This window comes from Microplitis demolitor, chromosome 4 (assembly GCF_026212275.2).
Source record: "Microplitis demolitor isolate Queensland-Clemson2020A chromosome 4, iyMicDemo2.1a, whole genome shotgun sequence".
Lineage (NCBI taxonomy): Eukaryota > Metazoa > Arthropoda > Insecta > Hymenoptera > Braconidae > Microplitis > Microplitis demolitor.
Window position 1 is genome coordinate 980,027 of NC_068548.1, and position 18,223 is coordinate 998,249.

At 26.5% G+C, this 18,223-nt stretch overlaps 3 protein-coding genes across 4 annotated transcripts in view; 2 read left to right on the forward strand and 1 right to left on the reverse strand.

Moving 5' to 3' along the window:
• Positions 1-2,648: 2,648 nt before the first annotated feature.
• LOC103574611 (acetylcholinesterase) overlaps positions 2,649-18,223 on the reverse strand; it is a 52,744-nt gene continuing 37,169 nt past the window's right edge. Inside the window, exons 4-6 of the mRNA XM_008554097.2 lie at positions 13,679-13,842; positions 4,452-4,606; positions 2,649-2,986 (exon numbers count right to left, since the gene is read on the reverse strand). Of these exons, the coding sequence (XP_008552319.1) occupies positions 2,868-2,986; positions 4,452-4,606; positions 13,679-13,842 (438 nt within the window). The 3' untranslated portion in view covers positions 2,649-2,867. The remainder of the gene's footprint in view (positions 2,987-4,451; positions 4,607-13,678; positions 13,843-18,223) is intronic.
• Positions 6,103-7,232, forward strand: LOC103574609 (bilin-binding protein). Its single transcript, XM_008554095.1, has 4 exons — positions 6,103-6,223; positions 6,341-6,471; positions 6,759-6,929; positions 7,017-7,232. Exons 1-4 carry the CDS (start codon positions 6,116-6,118, stop codon positions 7,189-7,191), a joined length of 585 nt encoding a protein of 194 aa, XP_008552317.1. The 5' UTR covers positions 6,103-6,115; the 3' UTR covers positions 7,192-7,232.
• Positions 9,398-14,577, forward strand: LOC103574610 (uncharacterized). Of its 2 annotated transcripts, XR_008403633.1 has the most exons (5): positions 9,398-9,517; positions 9,603-9,733; positions 9,967-10,133; positions 10,207-10,312; positions 14,495-14,577. XR_008403633.1 is itself a non-coding variant. In XM_008554096.2 (4 exons), the coding sequence occupies exons 1-4, from the start codon at positions 9,413-9,415 to the stop codon at positions 10,251-10,253; spliced, it is 450 nt and encodes a 149-aa protein (XP_008552318.1). In that variant the 5' UTR covers positions 9,398-9,412; the 3' UTR covers positions 10,254-10,339. The 2 variants fall into 2 exon arrangements, 1 of the variants encoding a protein (XP_008552318.1); XM_008554096.2 differs by lacking the exon at positions 14,495-14,577 and having other exon boundaries at positions 10,207-10,339.

The window sequence follows — 18,223 nt, forward strand, 5'->3', positions numbered from 1 at the left end:
GCATTAAAAAAAAAAAATTAAATTTTTTCTTCGCCAAACTTGTTCATACAACACTGACCTTATATATTTTCCGAGATATCGTTCATTATATTTCAAATAAATTGTTCTTGAATATTATTATTATAAATTTTGTTATTAAACTTTTTCAATACCGAGTAAATTTACATAAAAAGTTTAAAAAAAATATAGCGAGCAAACGGCACAATTGAAAACTTATTTATTTATTTTTTATTATTATTAGTTATTTCTATTTTTTTTTTTGGCAACAAAATTTAATCGATAAATTATCAATATTTTTATTATTATTAATATTATTAATATTACTAATAATATAAATAATTCGTCTTTGATCAACGAAAAAAATTTCTTATATATTTTATTATATCTTAGTAATAAATATAAGTTTAATTTTTTTACAAAAAAAAAAAAAAAAAAAAAAAAAAAAAAAAAATTTATCATAATAATTATCAATTATCATTCTTAGGTCTACATACTCAGTCATAATTGAATTTTTTTTTTAAATAAAAAAATATTTTTTCTGTAAAATTTGCACAGGCACTCAAAAAATTTTTTTTTTCCAATTTTTCTCAATTATTATTATTATTATTATTATTATTATTATTAATTAGAGAGATAATTTTTTAAAATGTAATGTTCTATTTTGATGCACTAGTGATATGTGACAGGAAGTAAAGGCGGGTGAAGCTAATTTATGTAAATATATATGTAATTATATATAGTGAGGGTGAAAAAAATTTCGATCAGTTTACAAGAAATTTAATTTTTAAGCTGACCATTTTACCCCACATCTATATATATTTATATATGTGATTAATTAATAATTAATAGTAACAGAATATTTAAAATTTATAAATTTTACAATCAATTATTTTAAAATTTTCTAAATTTAATTAATTAATTTACCACTAATTAATTTTTTTTATTCATAAAATAGTTTCATTCATTAACCAATCAAATAATTTTTAGTTTTATCTGTTAATAATAGAAAATTTATGAGGTCCAGCCTCAGTAATTAATTATTTTTAATTACCAATTATGATTTTTTTTTTATAAAAAAAAAGACAAATTTTTATAATATATTTATATATAATCATTTTTTATATCATTAGCAATAAATAAGTATAAAATAATATATATAATTATATTTTCTATATTTATAATATATGTCTTTGACCAATGATACTAGGTCTATCATTTTTATATTTATATATATATATATATATATATATATATATATATTTGTAATGTAACTATATATATATTAGGGTGAAAAGTAATTTAATTTCCATAAAAAAATGAAATATTAATAATAGTATTGGGTATAAAAGTTCGTTAGCAAAAGCCGAAGGCTAATGCTGCCAATGTTCGCTGCATGAGCCTTAGGCTCCTGCTATTAAGTTTAAATAAGATGGAAATTCCGTCCACTGCGTAAATAATCTAGTAAACGCCTTATTTGATGCTCAAGAATTTAATGGTGTCGTTTGCTGCACTAGCCTAGGGCTATTGCTACCAATGGCAAAATAATTGAATGCCTCACTCTATTTTTCTGTTACCGAATCCAAAGGCTATCACTACCACCGGCAGCATAATCTAAAGATCAATGTTACTATTTGGCAGCATTAGCCAAAGGCTACTGCTACCAATGGCAAAATAATTGAATGCTTAGTCTATTTTTCTGTTACCGAATTCAAAGGCTAGTACTACCATTGGCAGCATAATCTAAAGGTCAATGTTACTATTTGGCAGCATTAGCCAAAGGCTACTGCTACCAATGGCAAAATAATTGAATGCTTAGTCTATTTTTCTGTTACCGAATTCAAAGGCTAGTACTACCATTGGCAGCATAATCTAAAGGTCAATGCTACTATTTGGCAGCATGAGCCAAAGGCTACTGCTACCAATGGTAAAATAATTGAATGCCTCACTTTATTTTTCTGTTACCGAATTCAAAGGCTAGTACTGCCACTGGCAGCACAATCTAAAGGGCAACACTACCATTTGGCAGCATTAGCCTTTGGCTAATGCTACCAATATTTAAAAAAACAAGTTATTTAACCCTAATATATTCTCTATGTATTCAATTACTTATTTTTTTTTTTACATTTTTTAAATTCTATGATTAAATATGTAAATAATAAACAAATTCATCAATATTTATTCTAAAATTATTATTTTTCATTAATTAATTATTAATATTAAAACATTTAATAAATATTAATTACATTCAACTTCATTAATTTTTTTTTTTGTAATTTTTATTTTTTTAGGTGATATGTACCAAATGGAAGATTCAAGTTTACGCTTTTAATTAATTAATTTTCTTTTTTATATATATCTATATATATTTTTTTTATCATTCATTAATGATTAATAAATAATTAATAATTAATAATTAAAAGCGTTTGTTTATTTTTAGAACATTTATATTTGTCACTCTTTATAATCAATTAGGCATTAAAATTATTAATTAGTTAATCAATCGATTAATTAATTAATCAATTAAGATAAATATTTATTTTAATTATTTATTTAAAAAATATTTTTATTTATTATTAATCAATATTTTCACTAAACTCTCTAATCTATACTAAAAAAAAAAAATGCTTGTCGAATCCTACATCCGGATTAATGATCATCATTGATCATTAATCATCAATCATCATCATGATGATTTTTGTTTTTTAAATCAAGACAGCAAATTCTGTCACTAAGTCGTTTGACCATTTAATATTTTGGTGCTTATTTAATTGTCTCGTTTAGTTCTGGTCTATTTGTTTTTTTTGGTTAATTAATTTTTAGGTTATCAATGACCTGGAATTAATTATAATTCCCGTTGTTAGTGTGACCTAAATGACTCCAGTGAATGCTATCAGTGCGATCATCAGTAAAACGGTCGAACGCAACTTCTGTGCACCGGCAGAGACACTGGAGGCTATCGCGCTATTACAGGCTTCTGGTGATGGATCTGTAATTAATGAAATTATTTAATTACATAATAAAAATTTTTTTGGGTTGTGGGTACTCTTTCCAGAGGGAATTTCATCAGGAAAATAGGCATGAATTTATTTTTTTTAAAAAATCAATTTTTTCAAAAATGGATTTTTGAAAAAATTGATGGGTTCGAAGACTAGGGTTGTGGGTACTCTTTCCAGAGGAAATTTGATGGAGTATATGAAAACGTAGTTATTTTGAAAAAAAAAAAAAATTTTTGAAAATTTTTATTTTTGAAATTTTTTTGGTTACTCAGAATGTGGTCATGTGGGTACTCGTTCCACTGGAAATCACATGAGGAACTCATTAATATATAGTCTGTAGTGAAATTATTATACCCGTTGCTAAAAAATAAAAGAATAATGACAATTACCAAGTTGTTGTTTTTATTTAACAAGTGAAGTTTAATGAGACAAAAAATAATTTTAGCAAAAGTATAATAAAATATTAAAAACAAAAGTAGACTAGGTCATCTCTAATTGGAACGCTCGTTATTTTATCATTTACTGATTTTTATGTCACGTCTTTTAAAAATAAAAAAATAATAAACTACTAGTGTATTCTTTTACTGGCACTTGGAAAAATTTTTTTTAATATGGCATTTAATAATAAAACCAGTGCCCACTCAACTGGCCACAGACAACTTAATGACGTACTTCTTCTCCCATCCCCACCCTCAACCCCCACTTTAATTCTCTTTCTCTCCCAACGTATTTATTTTGTCCGGCACTATAAATAAAGAATTGATGTCAATCAAAACTGTAACATAAACCGATCAATCCGAGTAGAAAAAAAATTATCTATTTATTTTTTCAAACCGCGAAATGTCATCGCGAAATAATTAATTTTGATTATTTCTTACCCTTGTGCTTAAAATACAAAAACTTGCGGTTCATTTTACCCTCCTTTAATGTCAGATAGAGCCCATTTATGAGATTTAAAAAAAAAATTTTTTTTGCCCGCGAAAATTCAAATTTAAAAACCCGCGGGATTCAAAAATTATTTCGCGGTTTTTTAAAATCAATTTTTTTAAAACTTATTATTAATGAAAAAATATATTGTTGCATATCATTTTACTCGGCATTTAACACTCTACAAACTCCGTATATTTATTTTTATAAAAAAAATTTATTTGACTGCGTTGGTCGCATTTAAAGACGGAAGAGTTTTAAAAAATTAAAAAAAAAATCGTAGACGATTTTTTACCATTATTATTATCATCATTATTATTTATATATTGACCAAGATGATAATATATGTTCGTAGATAATATATATAAGATTGGGAATAAATAAAAAATTGAATTACGACAGTAATGTGATTTTAATGATAGAGAGAGGAGAAGGGAAGAAATTAGGAACTGATTTGAATACAAATTAATTTTATACTGAGGTATATATTTATGTATGTATATATATACTTAGAGGGTGTATACATGCCTGGTACGCCTGCTAATCGGGGTAAAAATTCATTCCAGAATGCGCAAGCTGGAGACCGTGGTCCGGTACCAAGCCCGTTCGTTTCTGCATTGAAAATATAATACTGAGGTTCGTCACGAGTGTAAGCTGGCCAGTCATCACCTTCTGTTGGTTTGCTAAAAAAAAAATTTATTTTTTTTTATTTTTGTTAAAAAAATCAAAAATAAAATTTTCGAATTTTTGAATGATCATTAGCTTGCGACCTAGTTCATGAAATACTGATTAAAATGAGTACCCACACTACGTGTGAATAAATATTTTAAAATCATGAAAACTTCGTTAATATTTAATTAATCAATTAATCAAATAATAAATGAATCAATTAATGGACTGTAACTTTTGAACGGTTGATTTTGGAATAATTTTGCAAGAGACAAAAATTGTAGCTTATTAAATTACCTTTCAAACGACCATAAATTTTATATATTTATCTCATATATATACCAAGATACTAATCAGTTTGTATAAAACATTATTTTTCTTTGGTTTAAAATGTTTTTAAAATAGACATCTGTTTATTTCCGTAAAATAAATAGATCGATCACTATTCTGCATGCGCAATCGTCTAAGTTTTATTTGTGTTTGAAAGCTATTTATCATCGGATTTAACTTGCATATTTTTTTTTTAAAAATAAAATAATAAAACGAATTCTAGCGAAGAGTAAAATAAGGAATAAAAATAAAAGAATGAGAAATACATGTGCGGCTCGAGTCTATATGTGCCACTTGGGAATTATTTGAAGTGAAATACTGTCGTTTAGCCACCTGCTATTTTTATATTTTTTTTCGATACAAAACTTATAATTTATTTATTTTCTCCTAATGTTTTTCTCGTTCCTTTATTAGCTTATATATCTTTCGCTGGTTTATTTATCGGTTGAGAATTTTTTGTTAGAAAAAAATCTAAATAAGCTGCTTTTACTCTGAAATTAAGAAGTCACTTGAAGCGTGACTTGGAATTGTCGGGACGAGGGATCGAATTGACTGATAGCACTTTAAAATGGAGATCGTTGAATTTTGAGATTTTAATATTAATGAAAATTTGAATTTTATTGAAATGATTAAAATTTTTTTTTTCAAATTCATTCGAAATTAAAACCGCGACCTCGTTCGCGAAATCCTGAACGAAACGAGTACCCACACCCTATATAAATAATTACCTCCAGTATGAAAAAAGTCAATTAATAATATATTAATCGATTAATCAAATTAATGACCATTTCGAAATATGAGCATGTGGGTACTCATTAAACTCGTCTCCTCGCGTACTATTCGAAAGTTCCACTAATTTTTCTCTCAAAAATTACTGTCTACCTTTTTAATCAAAAAACGATACTTTTAATTAAAATATCCCGACAAGGTCAAGTATCTCATCAATTTCATAAATTATTAATATAATTTAAAACATTATTAGTCTTTTATTGCAATGTTTGCATCAAAACTACATAATTAAATAAAAAATTTTAATACATTAATATTATTTCATTGCTCAATTTCGGGTATCTGTTCACTTATTGCAAATGTATGGAAAATATTTGGACAAGTGCTTCCTAATAAAATATATAAACCAGCGTTATAATAACCTGATAATTAGTCGTTAATGTAACTAGACATTCACCTAAAAAATGTGTCGTGTCTTAATTATTTTTTTATTTATCACAAGCACTTTTGCTACAGAATATAAATCTGGGCACTGTCCCAATATCACTGCAATTTCAGTCGATCTTATAAAGGTTGGTATTAAATAAATTATTAAATATCAACTTTTTCAAGTGAGTCTTCGAGAGTGAACCATTTAAAAATTACGTAAATAATCAGTCGAATAGTTATCGCTACTTTATATTTTTTAGGCTTTTGGAACTTGGTACGAGTACAGTCGCAGTTCCAACAAATGGAATAATTTAGAAAAATGTGGTTATTTACAACTTAATAAGCCCAAAGATTGCTCGTCAATTACAATTTATAATAGCATTTCAAAAGAGTAATTTTATGGTTCATATATATATATATATATATATATGTATATATATATATATATATATTTTATTGCTTAGATAGATAGAGAAATGAATGCCCTTTCAAATGAGTACCCACATGATATATTTATTTTTAGATTATAATTTATATATATATATATATATATATATATATATATATATATATATATATATATATATAAGTATAGCTTGTGGGTACTCATTCAAAAGGATATTGAATTCTCTACACAAATACGTATATATATATATATATATTTATATAAAATTTTAGAATTAACGAACCTCTGACAATGGTAACTAATTTTACTGTACTCAATGGAAGACTTGACATCACTTACAATTTACCAGTAGTTGGAAAGATGGTAAGAGAATTGACTATCGTTGATATAGATTACAATGACTACGTAATAGGGTGGCTGTGTATAGACGTAGGAAGTAACCAGTGAGTTATTAATTTCAATCATAATCAATATTGTTATTTTAATTTACTATATATTAATTAAAATAACTATTTCTGTTTGATTGCCAGTACCGAGAGTGTTTGGGTGCTTACACGAGAACCGAACCCTTCAAAAAATTACAACGAATTAGCAAAATCTGCGCTGAAGTCCTATGGGCTAAAGATGCCAAAGATGGTCAGGGTCGATCAAAAGGATTGCCCTTATGCCAGTAGCTCTAATTCTTCGGGGGTGAAAACTTGTTGATCATTCAATGGTTTTTTGTACATTAATTAATTAAAGGAATGATTTATGAAAAAAAAAAAAAATTTTCAGTTCTTTTTCTTATACATACTGCGACCTAGATCACAAAACGACGATTAAAATGAGTACCCACATGACAATTTAATAAATATTCATTAAGTAAGTTAAGCACATTAATAATTTATTAATCAATTAATGACTTTTCTATAACATAGTCATGTGGGTACTCATTTAACTCGTAATTTTGTTCCTAATGAGAATTTCCATCCAATTATTTTATAAAAAAATTTCTGCTTCTTATTTTTCGAAAAAAACTTACCACTTACAGAGAATTCAATTTCCAATAAAATTCTGTTTATACTTTTTAATGTAAATTCAAAATTTTATCGGTTAATGTATATATATTTATTTGAACAAGTGAATCAAAATCAAATATACTGAAATTCTATATAAATTAAATTAAAAATCAGTTGTAATTAAAATGTCGTGGGTCATAATTATATTTTTGTTAATCGCGAGTACTTTTGCTGAGTTTTTAAAATCTGGGTCCTGTCCAAAAATAACTGTCGATAAAATTGATTTGGACAGAGTAAGTACTAACTATCAGACACTATAAAATTAATGAATAACATATTTAAATTTTTCTGTAAACTTAAAAATAATTTAAATTATCAGGTGTCTGGTATTTGGTACGAGCACAAACGCAGTATCAATAATTGGGACAATTCCGATGAATGTGGTAAAATAACTTGGAATAAACCTAAAGCAGGCGTGTCGATTATTATTTACAATAGTTTATCAAAAATGTAATTTTGAATTTGCGATAAATTTGTTTTTTTTTTTTTTTATTATAATTTTTTTATTTTTATTAGTCTTAATATTACGTCAACGATGGTCGTTGAAAGTAAGTCGACTAAACAAGGTTTCATTTACCATTTGCCTGTTGTTGGAAATATGTATCACGATCATTATATTCTTGGTACCGATTACGACAATTATGGGGTAGTATGGTTGTGTGAAAACGATGAATCTAGACAGTAAGTTCACTATTAATTTTTTTTTTTAAAAAACGTATTTTGTTAACGAGCTTTGAAGGCTTTTAAACAACGAATTTTTTTAGCATTGAGAAGTCTTGGGTTTTCACACGAAAGCCAAATTTTGGGATAGACATCGAAGATTCGATAAAAGCGGCATTCGATAGTCATAGACTCGAAAAACCGAAAATGGTGACAATGAATAACCAAGAGTGTTTTCGGAAGTGCGACGGTTATTTAGAAGATTAGCTGTGCGACCTAGATCATGAAACCTCGAGTAGAATGAGTACTCACACTCCATATAAATAAATATCTCTAGTACAAGAAAACTCTATTAATAATATATTAATCAATTAATCAATTAATGACCATCTCATAAAATAGACTTGTGGGTACTCTATTAACTCGTAAATCCTTCACCTAGACAAATATGTAACCTATTTTTTAATAAAAAATTTTTGATTCGAAGAATCGTGTTGTAGACAATTAATTAATTATTTCCAAAAAATTTTTTTTCTCCTTTCTTTACCAAATAAATACTGCGACCTAGATTACAAAATGCCGATTAAAATGAGTACCCACACTACAGTTAAATAAATATTCATTAAGTAAGTTGAGTACATTAATAATTTATTAATCGATTAATCAATTAATGACCATCTCATAAAATAGACTTGTGGGTACTCTATTAACTCGTAAATCCTTCACCTAGACAAATATGTAACCTATTTTTTGATAAAAAATTTTTGATTCGAAGAATCGTGTTGTAGACAATTAATTAATTATTTTCAAAAATTTTTTTTTCTCCTTTCTTTACCAAATAAATACTGCGACCTAGATTACAAAATGCCGATTAAAATGAGTACCCACACGACAGTTAAATAAATATTCATTAAGCAAGTTAAGTACATTAATAATTAATTAATCGATTAATCAATTAATGACTTTTTTATAATATAGTCATGTGGGTATTTGTTTTACTCGTCATTCAAAATCTGACAAATTTTTAATAAAATAAAGTTAAAATATTCATGACTCAATGATATATTAATTTTTTTTTGTCTCATTTTAGTTTCTTGCAAAACAGATTAGTATATATTTAAACAAGTGCATAATAAAATGAAGTACATAGAGCCATTAAATAATTCATCGATAGTTAATCGTTAATTCGTCAAGTCATTAAACTAAATATGTACGTCTCAGTTATTTTTTTAATTATCACAAGTACTTTTGGTGAAAATCTCAAGCCTGGAACTTGTCCTAATGTGACGGTACCTATAACCGATATTCATAAAGTAAGTGAACATTTGGTGAAGTTTCGAAGTTAAACTGTCGTAGAATCATTAAATTATAATTTACAACTGTTTGAACTCCTTGTAGATCGTTGGAGTTTGGTATGAGTACAGTCGGAGTTGCAATGTTGGGAATAGTTTCGACAAATGTCAACGTCTAGTAATTGATGACCCAGTCGAGGGCTCATCATCGTCCATTTTCGAAAGCAAATCATTATTGTGATTATAAAATATATCATTGTATAGGAAATTAAAAATGCTTTAAAATGAGTACCAACATGATATATTTCATTATATATTTTTCATATATTTATATTTCTAAAATATAAATATATGAAAAATTATCGATAATAAATATATCATGTTGGTACTCATTTTAAAGCGTATTCACTTTCCTATTCAATAATATATATGTCTATATGTATATATTTATATATAAATTTAAATTCCAGAAGTGACGTTAACACAAAAATGCTAACCAATTTTATTATGAAAAATGATAAGCTCCATATAACTTATTATCTGCCTACCATAGGAAATATGATAAGAGATTTTACTATTCTTGGTGTAGATCATAATAATTATTGTATTACATGGCATTGTATGGAAATAGGGTCCAGTCAGTAAGTTAATAATTAAGTATGATAAATTATAAATAAATATATATTTATAATTCATTTTAATTTTTCTAGTGTCGAGAAGCTTTATGTTTTTAGTCGACATCCAAATACGTCATTAAATTTAGATGAATTAACGGCATGCGCACTTTTAACCTACGGCCTCAAGATACCGGAAATGGTAAAAATTGACCATGATAACTGTTATTAAAATATAATTTCTTATTTTGAATACTTTTTATATCGATATCAAATTTAGAACTAATAAATTTTATTTTACAAGTAAAATTTATTTTTTTCTGATACCGACGACTTTTTGTAATTTTACAAAAAAAAAAGTTTTTTTGTTTTATATCTCGGACATACTGCGACCTAGATCATGAAATCCCAATTAAAATGAGTACCCACACTCTGCAAAAATAATTAACTCTAGTATGAGAAAACTCTATTAATAATATATTAATCAATTAATAATATATTAATCAATTAATGACCATTTCATAATATGATCATGTGGGTACTCATTTTACTCGCCATTTTACCCTCTATACAAATATCTCACTTATTTATTGATAAAAAATTTCCCATATGATTAATTACAAAAAAACATCATTTTAGATTAATTAGTAAACTGTATCCAGTATAAAAATTTTTTTGAGGCTTTAGATTTTTTTTTCAAACATTCTTTATTAATCAAAAATACATAATCAACTAAAAAATTGAGAAAATATTAATACAAATAATTCATTTAAAAAGAACAACACTTGTTATCGATCTTGGACATTTTCGGCATCTTTAGGCCGTATTTCTCAAACGCACATTTTGTCAATTCCTTCAAATTTGCTGGTGGTTTTGGCCGCCGACTAAACGACCAAGATCTTTCGATACTAAAATTTAAAAATGAATCATTTTTTTTTTGTTTTACACTTATTAACCATATTTATAATTCGAAAACTTACTGTTTTTTTCCAACATTAACACAATTGTACACAACGCAATAATTATCATAATCAATTTCCAGAATCGGAAATTCGTTGAATATTTTTCCCACAACAGGTAAATTAAAGTAAATTCCTGTACCATCGTCACTTACAAAGCTTTCAGTGACCATAGTTAGCGTCGTGTTTACTCTGATAAATATTTCAAGTTATTAATTGTCAATTAATCAGTTATTTTTTTAAAATTCAAACTTCAAACTACCATAACTTATAAACTAATGGTTTTATGGAAATTTTATAAGAATTCTTTTTTGTAGTAAATTTAATTTTCTACAAAAAAGGTCCTTAGTTTAATCACTGTAACTTTGATAGTTTAGAAGTTATCGGCAGTTGAAGTTCAAAAGAAGATAAAAATATTACAATTTTGAATTAGTGGTGTAAACAGCCTTAGTTACACCGTTAACGGGTTTATGCATGTAAATTTTATTACATTTGTCCAAATTTTGATAAATATTAGAACTTCGTAAAATTTCAAACCAATCTCCGGACGCCTGAAGAATTAAATATATAAGATACTATATTTTAGATACTTAGGAATAATAGAATACTTGCTTTGCATAAATCAACTGGAGGCGCAGTGACATTGGGACATGGTCCAGGTTGAAGTTTTATAGCAAAAGCACTTGAGATAAGTACATAAATAATTAAGACACGAAACATTTTTTGGGTGAATGTCTAGTTTAATTAATGACTAATTATCGCGGAATAACGCTGGCTTATATATTTTGTTAGCAGGCAGTTGTTCAAATATATTTCATACATTTGCAAGGTGCGAACAGACAAACCGTAATATAACAATGGAGTAATATTAATATATTGAAATTTTTTATTTAATTATGTAGTTTTGATGCAAACATTGCATTAAAAGACTGATAATGCTTTAAATTAAATTAATAATTTCGGAAATCACTGGGTTATTGATCTTGTGGAGATATTTCAATTAAAAGAGTCGTTTTTTTCATTAGAAAGGTAGACAGTAATTTTTGAGAGAAAAATTAGTGGAACTTTCAAATAGTACGCGAGGAGACGAGTTTAATGAGTACCCACATGCCCATATTTTGAAATGGTCAATTAATTGATTAATTGATTAATATATTATTAATGTACTTTACATACTTAAGAAGTATTCATAATAGGGTAGTGTGGGTACTCATCTTAATCAGGATAAAAAGATCTAGGTCGCACCAGTCATTTCAAAAAAATTTGAGCAAATTTTTTATTTATCAAAATAATTAATTAATTAATTACATGCAGCAATTATTTTATAAGTTAATTTTTTTTTAATGGAGAGTTAAATATTCGTGTAGAGGAGTAAATTGTGAATTATACAAGTACCCACTTGACTATATTATGAATTGGTCATTAATTGATTAATCGATTAATAAATTATTAATCAACTTTTCATGCCTAAGAGGTATTTACTTAAATGACATGTGGGTACTCGTTTTAATCGGGGTTTCAAGGTCTAGGTCGCAGTACTAATATCACCCGGAAGTGAAACAAAAAATTTTTATTCTCTCTTTAAATTTCATCGTAGACAAGTACTTTTTTTATTCTAACGATTGGAAAAAAACGTGCAATTGGTACACTTTTCTCTTGACAGAGTACACGTTCTAGTAAGACATCACCTCAGAGTCACGTAGTATTAACTCAGGTGTCTTTTAGTACTTTTTATTGATTTTACGTGCGGAAAAAGAATCATTTGTTTATTTGTATTTTTTTTTTTTTTTTCATTTTTTCTTTACAAAAATGAATTTTTCTGATGACAAAATTCACTAAAATAAAAAATTCAATATTTTAGAAATTTCTTGTAAGTAATTTTTTTGCGTATAAATATTTATATATATATATATATATATATATATATATATATATATATATATATATATATATATATATATATATATATATTATTTATTTATATAAAATTTTTATATACATTATATATCGCAAAAAAATATACAAATGTAATAAAAGAAGAACGTGAACCCTAGTAAAGATACTCGGTAAATATAAACTGTTAAGACTCGAGTCGAGGGTTGGTTTTTTATCTTTAAAATAACGTGTCTACGGTTCATCTTATATCCCCTATAACACTATACTTCACATATTTTTTTTTTACCTGGTTATATCTCTTTAAAGACTTTAATATTTTACTTTTTTTTTATCATAAAAAGTAAACATTACTTTTGCTACTTAAAGTTAATGTAACTTTATAAATATCACTTTTACGAAAAAATTTATAGATACCTTTTTTGTAGACCATAAAATTATCTACAAATTTGTACTCATATATATTTTCGATATCTTCGATAGTTTCGTAGATATTTTGATTAAAAGATTAATAATCAATTTGATTCTGCGGAAATTGGAATTTTGAATTTGAAATTTGAAAAATTTAATTTTCTGACTTAACTACTGGGTTTAGGAAAAAATTTATAGAAACATTTTTTGTAGAAAATTCAATTTTCTACAGAAAATTACTGAGATGTTTTTGGTGTAAGTGTGATAGTTTGGGTGTAATATCGTAATATAGATAAATAACTTACCCAGTGAAAGCGAAATTTGAAAATGCTGAGATTATTTTCATTGACAACTCGCGTTCTTTGTCAGTATATTTTAGTGACGTGTTTAATGGGTGTCCAAATACATATTCAACTTCATCACCGTGTACTACACCCATCCATTTACCCCACAAATTCGTGCTTGATCTCTGTAATACAAAATAAAGTTTTTCTTTTAAACTCCTCAGAAAAATTCAAAAAATATATACATATATACATATATCTATATATATATACATGTATTTATATATGAAAGTGTAGGAAATTTAATAAGCTTTAAAATGAGTACCAACATGACATATTTATTTTTATATATTTATTTGATACACATATATATTGATCTTGACATATATATGAATAAAAAATTATCAAAAATACATATGTCATGTGGGTACTCATTTTAAAGAGAATTTGGATCCCCATTTATTTATGTAGTACAATATATATATATATATATATATATATATATATATATGTATATATATATATATATATATATATGTATATATATATATATATTTATATATAAAAGTGTAGGAAATTTAATAAGCTCTGAAATGAGTACCCACATGACATACTTATTTTTATATATTTACTTGATACATATATATATATTGATTCTGACATATATATGAATAAAAAATTATCAAAAATACATATATCATGTGGGTACTCATTTTAAAGAGAATTTGAATCCTCATTTATTTTATGTAATAAAATATATATATATATATATATATATATATATTTTTTTTTTTTTATTTTGTTTTTTTATCTCATTTAATTTATTTTTATTTTTAGTGCACATTTCTGAAGAAGCCAATATTTTTATTTTATTTTATATATATTTTTTATCACTACCGGGTTGAAAAGATAAAAGCGAGACGTGGAATAACATTCAAGAATTCGCCTTAAAGAAGGACCAATCCTTCTCTCCTGAGTATCTGAACAAACATATAAATATATATGTATTATATAAATTGAAAAAATTTTCTTTACAAATAATTGAATTATAAAAAATAATTTTCTTTTAGCATTTAAGTAGAAAAAAAATAAATTGAAATAGAAAATTATTATCATCTTGATAAGAATTCTCATATATATAGATATATCTGACCTTTCTTCGATCTATTGTACTGATATTAATAATAATAATAACTGAGAAAAAAAAAGTTGACCGCAATATATTTTTTTTTAAATTATTTGAATATTTTTCAATTGTTCTCTAATGAACGTACATACTCCTGATAACAAACAATCATAAATATATATAAATATATAGGTATGTGTGGGTGGTTGGGAGTGTGGGAGAGGGTAGAAAGTATTGAAGTTAAAATTCATATGCGGGCACAAAGCCACAAACTTTAAATGGATGCTTTTATTTGACCGCTTGATTACGAGAATTTTATTATTTTATCAAGCTTTCAGGAGTTAATTAAATATTTCATTTGAATTATTAACGAAACTTTAATTAATTAATTAAAATATATAATTTACTTATTTATTGTTATAGAAATCTCTTATTTTTACTCCTTTCGTTTCAGTAAAACTATTATAGTTATACGTCATTTTACTCGTTATCAAATTCTCTACAATTTTCGTCCGAAACTTTTGTTTCTAAAAAATTTATTTCATCCCCAGAATCTCCTCCGCTCCCAAAAATTCAAAATATTAAGTTTGCAATTCCGCGCCTTTGAAAATCTATTTTTCTCCACTTCCGGTTGATAAAAGTAACTATTATTATACATGAATTTACTCGTCATTAAATTCTCTACAACTTTTGTTTGAAACTTTTTTTTCTAAAAAATTTATTTCATCCGCAGAATCTCCTCCGATCCCAAAAATTCAAAATATTAAGTTTGCAATTCCGCGCCTTTGAAAATCTATTTTTTCTCCACTTCCGGTTCATAAAAGTAACTATTGTTATACATGAATTTACTCGTCATTAAATTCTCTACAACTTTTGTCTGAAATTTTTTTTTCTAAAAAATTTATTTCCTCCGCAGAATCTCCTCCGATTCAAAAATTCCAAAATTTAAGTCTCTGATTCCGTGCCATTAGAAAATATATTTTTCTCCACTTCCGGTTCATAAAAGTAACTATTGTTATACATGAATTTACTCGTCATTAAATTCTCTACAACTTTTGTTTGAAACTTTTTTTTCTAAAAAATTTATATCATCCGCAGAATCTCCTCCGATCCCAAAAATTCAAAAATTTAAAGACTAAAGCCTTCAATTCCGCGCTTTGGAAATTTTATTTTTTTCCACTTCCAGTTCATAAAATAATTATTACCATACATCAGTTTACTGGGGATTAAATACCCTAGAACTTCCACCCCAAATTAAAGCGAAGAAAAAATTCTTTCCCCTAAATTATACCGTCGATCGATTCCCCATTAAAACGACTCACTAACAAACCACCAATTTCTTTCCCCTTTGCTCCCTTTTCCACGGCCCTGAACATAAGAAAAAAAAAAAAAATAAAACTTAAGCAACACAAATCCAGTTATAAATTTTCCCTTAATCCAATAGACAATAATAATCCTTAGGGCAAACTTTGTCCTTAAGATTTTTATCAGAATTCGGTCTCGTGTTTCACGAAAAATTTCTCCGCGTCCCGCGATCGCGTAAGCAACCAAACCCTGGAAATTTCTACAGCTAAATAATATAACTCAAGTCCAGATTATAGATTTCGAGTACCAGCATCAAGATAACAATGGGTTTAATATTAAAATTTTTTTTTTATTTAAAAAAATTTTGAATTTTACGCAGTCGCGTAACATAAATTTGTTTATTTGTAAAATTATTTATAGATTTGATTTGATAATTAAATTAAATGAGCAGCGATAAGTGCGTGAATGGGTGCCATTAAGTTTATGGATAGGGTGAATAGGTGAGATGGGGGAGGGTAAGGGGGTGAATAAGATTAGAGTAAATAGCGAGTGAGTAAAGGCCTGAAGGCTTCGGCAGGCTAAGGAAATTCTAAACTCGGTTTAAAGGGAATTATCTAACTTTGAGAATGTTACTGTTGCTGATACGGGTAATTATGGGTATGACCACCTTTTGTATACATATATATTAGGGTGCTTCGTTTCCGGCGAAAGTATTTTTTTGATTGTTCATCAAGCAAAATATTGTTTTTTATGCTAAATTATACATATATGTGAAGAAAATTTAATATGCTTTCAAATGAGTAGCAACATCATATACTTCTTTTAAAAATTTTTTCCATTTATATATATATGTATATATACATATATGATATATATATTTTAAGAGAAAATTTAAAGCCCTTTAAAATGAGTACCAACATCACATACTTTGTTTTAAATATTTTTTCATGCATATATATGTATATATATATATATATAAATATACATATATAATATATATATTTTAAGAGAAAATTTCAGGCCCGTTAAAATGAGTACAAACATGGCATACTTATTTTTATTACCCGAGGATGTACATATATTTTATTTGAAATATATGAAAATATATGATTATCTCAAATATTAATAAAAAATAAATATGTCATGTTGGTACTCGTTTGAAAGCGCTTTGAATTTTCTATTTAAAAAAATATATACTGATCATTTTTATCGACATACCCTCAAGGAAATAGTCATTACAATTATATACATATTTTTATTATTTCAATTAATTACACGGTGGGAAGATCTGAGGCTTGCGGGCTCAACTTTTTCAGATGTTTTTTTGCTCGGCTAAAATATTCCGCTCTGAAAATTTTTTCCCTTCCCCCTGGAAAATAACATATGCACCCAGCAAATGTCTGACACACTGGCACAGCGAGACTTAAATTTATGGCAAGTTATTGCCCAGAAACACAATTCCAGCAGAAATATCTGGATTTCTTGTCAGCGAAACCACTCGCGCTCTAACAAGATACCGCGTAATTTACGACTCTACTGTTTATAAGCCCACGTGTGCTACCAGTGTACATTAAATACGTCGTATATTATGTCCCTGTTATGATATGAAAATTTTCTTACCCATAGTTACACTTTTATATACTTTTTTATGTCTCACTATTAATAATAGCCTATTTTATGCGTTATACTATTTTTCTTTTTTTTTTCCACTTGTTTGGAGGGTGCCGACAAGTGTTACTTTCGTTCAGATAAGAGCTTCAGACACTCATGAATACATAATAAATAATGATAACAATAAAGTTTTCTTTTTTTCGTGGATCCGCGGATTAAGTCCGCGGATCATTTATCAGCACTATAAATTTTTTTTGGAACCAAAAAAAGTGAGAAAAGAGCTGAGAAAAACATTGATGAGCTAGAAATTAAAAAAAAAGAAAAATTGGCGGGAAATTTTCAAATTTGAATTTTTGGCGGGAAAATTTCAAATTTGAATTTTTGGCGGGAAAATTAAAAATTTCAAATTTGAATTTTTAGCAAGAAAATTTAAAATTTTTAATTTTAATTATTGGCGGGAAAATTCAAAATTTTAATTTTTGGCGGGAAAATTAAAAACTTATTTTTTTATAATTCTTTTTTAC